The 10,358-nt window shown below is 35.3% G+C and overlaps 3 protein-coding genes across 3 annotated transcripts; all 3 read left to right on the top strand.

Moving 5' to 3' along the window:
• Positions 1-1,399: 1,399 nt before the first annotated feature.
• Positions 1,400-3,555, top strand: LOC7460264 (WAT1-related protein At3g28050). The gene is made up of 7 exons (XM_002303914.4): positions 1,400-1,763; positions 1,878-1,943; positions 2,037-2,150; positions 2,266-2,500; positions 2,608-2,766; positions 2,872-3,023; positions 3,142-3,555. The coding sequence occupies exons 1-7, from the start codon at positions 1,582-1,584 to the stop codon at positions 3,299-3,301; spliced, it is 1,068 nt and encodes a 355-aa protein (XP_002303950.2). The 5' UTR covers positions 1,400-1,581; the 3' UTR covers positions 3,302-3,555.
• A 658-nt stretch (positions 3,556-4,213) lies between these two features.
• Positions 4,214-6,608, top strand: LOC18097173 (protein MAINTENANCE OF PSII UNDER HIGH LIGHT 1). The gene is made up of 3 exons (XM_006385916.3): positions 4,214-4,560; positions 4,857-4,991; positions 6,002-6,608. Exons 1-3 carry the CDS (start codon positions 4,390-4,392, stop codon positions 6,407-6,409), a joined length of 714 nt encoding a protein of 237 aa, XP_006385978.1. The 5' UTR covers positions 4,214-4,389; the 3' UTR covers positions 6,410-6,608.
• Positions 6,609-7,563: 955 nt separating this feature from the next.
• LOC112326806 (putative RING-H2 finger protein ATL69) lies at positions 7,564-8,883 on the top strand. Its single transcript, XM_024596456.2, has one exon. It carries the CDS (start codon positions 8,287-8,289, stop codon positions 8,827-8,829), a length of 543 nt encoding a protein of 180 aa, XP_024452224.1. The 5' UTR covers positions 7,564-8,286; the 3' UTR covers positions 8,830-8,883.
• Positions 8,884-10,358: the final 1,475 nt, after the last annotated feature.

The raw sequence follows: 10,358 nt of genomic DNA, 5'->3' as shown, positions 1-10,358 counted from the left end.
ATTCTTCAGAATAATTTCAGAGAATTTTAGAAAAAGAAAAAAATTTCAAAAATATTTGCAAGCTGGGATACACACGCTATATATATAACATAAATATCGACAATTTCTCAATGTTTAGGATTTATTTAGAAGTCAATTAATGCAGTATATTTAGCTATAAGCATGTGTACGTCTCATGGGTGAAGGATTTTATAAAGAATAATCAATACTTGTCTTCAGCTCAAATTCTTTAAAGCATATTTTGACATTGGATCTATAAAATTCAAATTGGATTTAATTTGGATTCCTCAAAATATAATTTTAAAAGCATTCATCAAGAACTATTTCAAGTGCAGGAATTTGAAGATAATTCCAGTAATTCAATAAATTTTTTGAAATGAAAAACTTTAACTATACTCGTCACCATCTCTTTATTTTCGTATTTTCACTTGTGTTTTAAAAGTTATTTTATATTAAAAATATATTAGATTAATATTTTTTTAATATTTTTCAATGATTCTCATGTGTATAAAAATATTTTATATATTTTTTAATAAAAATTATCATACATCACATGCCAAACACACATTTAATACAACCATCCTATTACTCCAACCAACAAAATAAACAAAAAAATAAGTCCACCTAACTTGAAATTAAATTTCTAAAATACAACGATTCCTCTTCCTTTCTTTATAATTTTTTAACGAGGAGAATTCCTTGAAGAAATCAGGAATAATCCCATGAATAAATGTAAATTGAAAATTGTTTCTGTATTCGAATGACGCACCTTTTCTTATAAAATTACGTGGAATATCATCATCACTTGGAAATGACCCCACAGCTAGCTTTTTTCTTAGGCGACACGCGTGAAGAAATTGACCACCCACCTGATAACGAATATTGTATCCTTTATATATTTATAATGAGAAAGATTGAGACCGCCATATCCATAATTCTTGTAAACTTGGTCAAAGATTTGGCAAAATAAGTACGGGTTAAAAAATTATTTAAAAAATAACATTGATTTAATAATAATAAAAAAAACATAATCAAGAATAAATATTTTGATGAAAAAATCAAATCACAAACTAACTTTAATTTTAATTTCAAATTAATTTTAAATACAATCCTTAAACAATATTCTAATCCTAAATCATAACTCTTTATTTCAAAACCTAAACCTAAACACTAGCACTTGTCACTAATTCTAAAGACAAACACTAATTAACAACCCTCAAAATAAATTCTTAGCTAAATATAATAATTTTTTAATTAAAAATATAATAATTTTTTAATTAAAAATATATTATTTTTTAAATATTTTTTTAACCTGCCTTATTTTATCAAATTTTTTATCCATTTTTTTTTTTAAAAAATCCTTAAATATGTTACAAAGGTAACAGCACTAGGTCAAGGGTTGCTCCGGTAAATAAGTAGTCAGAGATTCCAGTTGGTAGCTGGTGTGATAAACACTCCCAAGTCCCATCCCAGCTACCGGAAGCAAATTAGCAAAAGACATCATTCCCATAATTTACAGTGAATGTTTCCTCTGTGAGATCTTATACCAGTACTAGTAATCAAGCAACGAAGGGGGCGAAAATGGGGGTGAAAGTTGCAGTACTGCCAATCGTGGGGATGATAATGGCAGAGTGTGCACAAGCTGGGCGTATGATAGCAGGCAAGGCAGCCATGTCAAATGGCATGAGTAGTTTCGTCTTTGTTCTTTACTCTAATACCATTGCCTCCATCATTCTACTCCCATCTTCTTTAATCTTCCACAGGTCCTCATCTCTATCTCTTAGCAGACAGCACTCGTACCATAAAAGAACTGTATATGCACAACTTACGTAACTCTGTCACTCTTTTCTCTCTGTTTAATTTCCTTGTTCTGGCAGACCACAAGAGAGGCCTCCACTCACCTTGTCAATTGTCTTTGGGTTCTTCTTGCTTGGTCTTTTCGGGTTCGTACTACTTGTTAGAATTGATTTCAGACCCTGTAGCTTTCTTGGGTCCTGTTTGTTATCCTGGGTTTGATTTGTCATGGTTTTTTTCAGTTGCTTGGGGCAGAGTTTTGGTTATGCTGGAATTAACCTCAGTTCTCCTGCACTTGGTACTGCCATGCTCAACACTGTTCCTGGTCTTACCTTCGTACTTGCTGTTATTTTCAGGTTATGTTACTACCAGTTCTTTAGTGGTTGACTTGATTCTTTCATTTTCCTTTCTTGTTTTTGCTCAAAATACTAACATGGACAGGCCTAAAATAGTCTCACTGGGTTGTTTCAGGATGGAGAAGGTTGACTGTAGAAGTTACAGCACCCTAGCTAAATCTATGGGGACCATAATATCGATGGGAGGGGCATTCGTTGTTACTTACTACAAGGGTCCTCTACTTCTGAAAGCACTACCTTCAGCTTCAAATTCATCTCACCAGGTGCTCTCGCAACACTCAAACTGGGTTCTTGGAGGATTGCTTCTTGCAGTTGATTGTACTATGGCTTCTTCATGGCTTATTGTACAGGTGAGATTTACCAAACCCTGATCAAAATAAAAAAAACAAGCCTGTTACAAAATCTCTAAAAAAAGTACCAACAAATTCTAATTTCGTATCCATATTTCATGTTTCAGGCATTAATCCTCAAAAAATACCCAGCAAAGTTGATTGTAGTCTTCTTTTACTTCTTCTTTTCGACCGTACTGTCTTCAATAGTTTGTCTGGTCATGGTAAAAGACCCCTCTGCTTGGAGCTTAAAATCTAATACAAGATTGGTTTCCGTCCTCTTCTCGGTACGTAGATAAAACCCATCTCGTATTCCAGCTTCTTTAGACTTCAAGCGTTAGCTTGATATTGTTGCAATACGCAACCAGTGACCTGAGATTTTAAACAAGCAGGGAATCCTGGGCCATGCTTTCCAAGTTGGTGTCACAACATGGTGTCTGCAGAAGACAGGTCCTGTGTTTGTTTCTATATTCGCACCCCTGGGGATTGTCATTACAGCTACAGCGAGTGTCGTCTTCTTCGGGGATGCTCTGAATCTGGGAATGTGAGGTTCTTCTGATCTTTTGGATTATGTTTATGATTGAGTTGTTGAAATTATGTAAATTCTTTATATAATTCTAGCAAGTGAAACCCAATTAAATCCTTCTTTCCTGCCTTTGCAGTGTGATTGGAGCTGTAATAATAGCCTCAGGATTTTATGCAGTGATTTGGGGGAAGGCCCAAGAAGCGACCAAGAAGGTTGAAGACGAGGAGAGTTTTGGCCCTGCCTCATCCTCTCAAAAAGTCCCCTTGCTGCAAAACAGAAGCAATGTTGATGCATAGCTATTGTCTTTCCTGCTACTTCCTGCAGCATCTGATGTACCAACTCAAGGAAATGGACGGTCCATTTTAATCATTATGGGATAATAAAATCATATTATGCATGGAAAATCTTCATGCCTTCATTTAGGTTGCTTAGCTTTAGGCAGCCAGTGCCTAGCTTCGTTTAGACGTTGATTGTAAATTCAATAGACCTTGTTGAATTGTAAATTTTGTATAGAAATAAAGAGAAAACTATCATATTTATTTTAAAAAAATACATATAATCAAAAAAATAACACGCCAACTGTTTATTTAAATGTTAAAACCCGTCTAGCCAAATGAAATTTAAATATAAGTTGGAAAAATAATCAAAATTAAAATTTAATTAGACAAATAATTAAAATAGTAGAAACAATATCTTTCATATTTAGAGCGTGTTTGGCAGTGTGGTTGCGGGTGCTTTTCAAATAACTTTTCGTATTAAAATGCATGCCAATGATTTTTTTTTATTTTTTTAAAATTATTTTTGACATCAGCACATCAAAACGATCCAAAACGTACAAACCATATTAAATTTTAACAAAAAAAAATTCAATTTTTTTGAAAACGCGGGTTGAACCGCATTCCCAAAAGCTTCCTTAATTTAATAGTTTTTCAGACCTCCAACTAATCATAACTTTCAGCCTTCTTTTTTCCAAAAACTCTTACACATCAATATGTTTTTTTCCAATTGAATCTTAAACCTTGTATTTATTATAAATTTTAAACAATTTTAAAAAAAGTGTCCGAACATAGGATGTTCAAAATTAACCTTTGAATAGCTGGTACGATAGATAGGATTTGAGGGGAAATAATGCTTTTGTTTTCTAAGGCATCGGCCACTCAATAAGCCCAGCAAAAAATGCTCCACGTTACCCCCTCAAAATCCACCACAAAAAACCCATCCTAAAATATATCTCTTACACCCCCACCAAAATCTGTCTCGTCTCCCACTGTCTGGCTCTTGTCTTCTCACTCAGCTCCAACCCTGAAACCCCTTCAAGGCACAGAAAGCCACAAGTTCCTGAGTGCTAACTCGAGTGCTGTTCTTTTTGAGGTCATCTCTGCTAATGGCTTGTGCCTCACAGGCAATGATATCAGCAAACACTTGCGCGCTCACTTCACCAAGACTTCTGAAGAAATACACGAATGGAAATAAGAGAAACTCGAAGCTTTTCACTATCAAAGCGTCCTCTGATGACGCTGAATGTAATACTGAAGAATGTGCCCCGGAAAAAGAGGTCATTTCAAAAGAATTATTCACTCTTCATGGTTACCTTATCTTTATCTTTATATGTTGATCCGGTCTTGGTGTTTTTGCAACTCAGCTATGTCAGGAAGTTAGATTTTGGGTTTTGTTTTATTGATCTCTTCAGATAGTTTTAATTGATTCATTGCTCTTACAATTTAGTTGAAAGGAGAGTCTGGCTTGTTTCAGTTTATATTTCAGTATCTGTGCATTAATTGAGGCCTGTAAGCATATGTTTGTACAACATTGCATTATGCAGAGAAATGATGGATTGCTATTGTCAAATAGGTTGGGAAGGTGAGCATGGAGTGGTTGGCTGGGGAGAAAACCAAAGTCGTTGGGACATTCCCTCCGAGTAAACGCGGTTGGACAGGGTATGTTGAGAAAGACACTGCTGGACAGACAAATATCTATTCAGTTGAGGTTAGTAATCTTCAGGTTTTCTTATAATCAATCTTCACTTTTTTGTTAACTTTGATCACGATATATGTTACTCGTTAATCAACAACTCAGAGCAGTTATGGCTGCTCTCGGCAAAGCACATTAATCTTATTGCCTTTCAAGCATATTAACTGTCTAGAATCAATCCTGGCAGAAGCTGAACAACCCAAAGATTGAAATCATAAGTGTGCCTCAATTAGCTAGGAAAATGGTAATGTTCCAAGGGTAATGAGTTAACTCTATATCTTAACATCTGTTTCAAATGAATCAGTTTTCATCCTTTAAGTGGTCCGTGGTGGTGATTGTATTACACTGGAGAGTTGATAACTATCCATGGACAGCCTTATCTGGGAAGGATTGTCTATCCTCTGAGTTGGGTTGCTTGTACTGTAGTCCTGATATTAGTTGGCTCTTGCTTCCTCTTGTCACAAGTTTAAATGTATCATAGTAGTCAAGATATGGATTTTCTATGGAAACCTACCGCCTCTAGTTGTGGCGGGAGATGGGAGTCCGATTGTACCAAAAACCAATCCCAAAGCGATCACCGATACTATAGTATGCTCCAAACCCATCTTCCATATATGTCAAAATTCGTTGGTGGAACCAAATTCATAGTAAACATGAGTGCCTCTATGAATGTCTTCCTGCATTTTCTTTGGAAGTGTGCGAGGAAATGGTTGATTCATCAATACACCAAACTGCTTTCTCATCTCTGACACAACAACAACATTGAATAGTATGGTGCTCCACTGTGATTTGATTTTTCTGGAAGATTTTATCGATGTCCTTTTTTTTAGAATGGTTTATTTCCTAGCTTATTTCTCAACAAAACATGGTCATGGAATGGCAGATGTTACTCATCTTTAGTTCACTTTACTGTGGCTTCATGTCTAAACAATGATATAACTGGCTTGTTATTTTGATTTTTCCATCGCATTTCTTTCTGGTGCGGAGCTGTACAACCAACATCTTATAACTTCAAATATTTTCAGCCTGCAGTTTATGTAGCAGAAAGTGCAATAAGTTCGGGAACTGCAGGTACTTCTGAAGGTTCTGAAGGCACAGTAGCACTTGTTGCTGGCCTTGGACTCGCTTCTGTAGCTGTAGCTTCATTTATTCTCCTCCTAGTTGGTAAGAACCCATCTAACATAACAACGGCGGAATACAAAGGACCATCTCTCAGTTACTATATCAACAAATTTAAGCCAGCAGAAATCATCCAAGCTGCAGTGCCAAGCCAAACAGAGTCCCCCTCATCCATACAGGCAGACAGCTCCATGCCAGAAGTCCCCGAGATACAGGTTCAATCTGCACCAGAAGTTTCTGAGGTACCGGTTCAATCTCAATATGAACCTGAGCCTTTAACTTCAAGTGTGAGCAGTGCTAATTTGGCAAATTAAACTGGCTCAGTTTCTTCAACTGTAGAAACACAAATTTTTTTCTTCTATACTGCTGATGTATACTCGGAAAACAATGAAAAGGCTGTTAACAAGGAGCTATATTTAGTATTTTATAGCATGAAGGAAGACATCAAATGGTATTATGGTTTTGTTTGCAGTAACCAAAAATAATATCATGCTATCCATCTTATTGTCAATAGATTTATTATCTTTGTCTTCTGTATTCACTATCAATTTGATCTAATATCACGATAACCTTGAAGGAACTACATGGTTGCTCTGTTATCTGTTTGAATGTTCCAGCTCTGGTTCTATGCTACCATCCCTGCATCGGAAATTCTTGATTTACTTGTTCATGGCTGCACCCCACTTCAGCAAATGAGATTTGCGGGCCTCATCCATATCTTCCCATAAGAACTTCATTTGGATCTCTTTCGATCAACAAGCAATTCAACAAGGGATGGGAAAAGAAACATCAAATATATAGGAAGCTTTGCACAGCACAGCATGCTCTTTCTTAGACAGCTAATGCCTCAAAAGTAAAGGCAATAGTATCAATAGCGAATTAGGGAGATCACCTCCTCACCATTCCTTCCATCTCTTAAATCCATTAATAAGGCCTCCCTTGGTAGCTTTCAGCGGCTTTTACTCTTCAGAAAACAGGCTATAGCTCACAAAGGTGTGGCTACCATACACCACCATTCGATCGATATGTGACTGCTTATCTTTGAAAGACAAGCAGGAAGAACTAAGGAGGACTAAAACACGTAGACCAGTACAATAAGTGGTCCAGGATCAAGAACACGATAGATGATCCAGAATCATCCTTGGACTGGTGATAGTAAGTCACCAGCAAACATCTCTCGGCTGAAAAGTACACAGTCATCACAAAACAAAATGTAACAAGTAGTTCAAGATCAACCCTCATATCCCCAAAACCTCACGACAAGTATTCTACATAAATGGAGCGTAAAGCTGAATGAATATTGTCCTCATGCGTATGTCATGATTGTGTAAGCGTAAGCCCCCATACAGAGACCTATGTTTTTGGTAAACTGTCGCCTGGCCCTGGTCACTGTGTAGCTTTTTGTGATGCGACATCCCATCTCCCGAAGTTACAGCACTTTAAATACAACGTAGAACAGGTAAAAAGAGCAGAAATCCAACGCGGAACGAACAGGAAATGGAATTTGCAACACAGGCTAAAGTTTTTTGGAACTTTGAACTTCAATAACACAGACACATCATAATAACAAGCATGTCCAGCCCATCATAATCCTCAGATCAAAGGACTTCATCTACATGGACAAGAATCAAACACATATCTAGTGTGGTCATGATTAAAAACCAAAAGATACCAGATCTTGCAATATGCTGAACAATATCAAGTCCATGGTGATAAATAGAGCTATCTTTATTATCATGTGCCTCGTCAACGGCTCTGACAACCTCCAGGTATTTCCAAAGATCTTGCCTGCATTTTCAAGGCCATCTTCTCGAATCGCACCAATCCTTTTTGGGGTTTGATGACTTATTTAGAAAGTAGAAAGTACATAAACTATGGATCATCTTAATAGATTAAATATAAGAATACAATATAACATAACGTGCCCATCACAGTAAACAATTCCAAAGTAAGGAATCAACTGAATTCAATGTTTGTCATAAATGTTTGCCTACTTTTTTAAAATTTTCTTTAAGGCAGTAGTCGTTGAACATTAACTCCAAAGCTCTCATGCTATTAATTTCTTCCCGCGGACCCCGTTGGCCCTTCTTCTCTCCTTTCTTTTCAAATCTAACACATCCGATTTTTCTAAGCTTGTTCTAGTTCTTCCCAGACTCGTTTAATCTTCTCTTTCTTCACTCTCTCAGGAGTCATGTCCATAGCTGATCCACCAGCGCCGGCCGTGGCGGGTAGTGGCCTCGGTTATGGTATTGCCATAGCTGTTAGCATCCTCGTCCTGATTTCTACTATAATGCTTGCTTCTTATGCTTGCATAAAGGTTAAAGGTAATGGTTTCGGCCGTAACAGCAGTAGCGATAGTGGTGTCAGTGATGGTTATGGGCCTCACCGGCATTTCACCACCAGGGATTCGATAGAGCTTATGCCGGTGGTTGTGGTGGGCCTAGATGAGCCCATTATAGAGTCGTACCCTAAGATGGTGTTAGGCGACAGCCGGAGGTTACCCAAGCCCAATGAAGGCCCATGCTCCATATGCTTGTCTGATTACCTGCCCAAGGATACCATACGGTGTATTCCATATTGTAATCACTGTTTCCATGCTGACTGTATTGATGGATGGCTTAAGATGAATGCCACGTGTCCGTTGTGTAGGAATTCCCCAGCTCCGTCGAAGGATTCCACGCCTGTTGCTACTCCTCTGGCTGAGGTTGTGCCGTTGGCCTTCCATGCCAGGTGATTTTGTAATGAAAATATTTCTTCCACTCTCAATTTTTTAAGCTTAATTATTCTATCCTTCAATTTTATTTTTTAATTTTTTAGCCCGAGTTGAGGATTAGTATCAGAATAGCCCTTTTTAAATAAAAAAAAATTATTCAATAGTTATTAAACTTATATTTATTTTATTTTTTAAAATAATTTTGACAGGGCTAACAATTACATTTTATTCATAAAAAACAATAACGCGTAGCCATTTATACGTTTCAAACCTCCAATTATAATAAATAAAATCCTCATTATTTTTCTAGTTTTGCTGTAAATAATTTCTTTTACCATGGTAAAAATGTGAATTTAATATTGGGATACGAGGAAATATTTAGGATAGGTTTGGTTAGTATTTTACAATAAAAATGATACATGAAGGAGAGTTAACAATATATTTGGTTAAAAAAAGTGGTATAAAATGAAAATATCTTTAAGATGATTTTGAAATAATTTTTATATTTTTCAAATATAAAATGTACATAAAACATGTTCTTATATCTCTATATTTTCGTGTATTTTATCTCCGAATACACGTAGTATTTACTTTTAATACATTGTACTTTATTTTATCCTTACCAGACAAGGCAATTTCAGTTTTTGTTCGTATGCTAGATTTTGTAAGAACGAATCGTGTCTTAGGGGTAAATCCCGTGTTAAGAATATTAAAATATACCAATATTATTTTAATATATTAATATTAAAAAAATATATCTTATTTTAATATATTTTTAAATAAAAAACATTCACAATTACCGACTATTTTTAACCGTTTGAAAAGGAGTGGTCACGCACCATTACTATTCTGTGGGATCCATAGTTAACAATAATGGGTGTATTTGTGCGGGGAACAGAAGACACTTCTTACGTGGAGATTCTCTCGCCTTTGAATCAAATGTCATGAAACATATAAGGCAGTTTATTGCATAAATGCATGTGGACCTAAAGTCTGTGCGTGCATCATGTTTTTATAAGAATATTTTTTAGATTTTATTTTTGTTTTTATTGCCTACAAATTAAGATTATTAAAAAAATTCAATAAAAAATAAATATGTTTTAAATCAATACAAACATATTTCTAAAAAAAACAACTCTATCAAACTTAATTTGATAGGTAAACTTGAAACTTAACTAACATCTTGTATTTCTAGTCAAGTATTAAAAAAAGTCAACTTTGAATCAATCTTATTTAGATGATGGGTCAACTAGTGATCTAGTCGAGCCAATTAAAACTTAACATGACTTATTATTAATTTATTTTACAAAATATAGTTTTAATTTTAAAAAAATAATTGATTTGAATAAATAAACTTATGACACGAATCTTAAATCAAACCAGGTTTTATAATTTTATATATAAAAAGGTGTAAATATTTGTTTCCTCGAATTGAGAAAGTCTAATGACTCTTCTATTTACCACATAACATAAATCAATGCAACAATAATAAATAGTTAGCATCTACTTAGAGCTTGCTTCAGAGTTTGATAAATATTACGTTTTAAAGT

This window comes from Populus trichocarpa, chromosome 3, assembly GCF_000002775.5.
Source record: "Populus trichocarpa isolate Nisqually-1 chromosome 3, P.trichocarpa_v4.1, whole genome shotgun sequence".
Taxonomy (NCBI): Eukaryota; Viridiplantae; Streptophyta; class Magnoliopsida; order Malpighiales; family Salicaceae; genus Populus; species Populus trichocarpa.
This window is presented reverse-complemented; position numbering and strand designations above follow the sequence as displayed.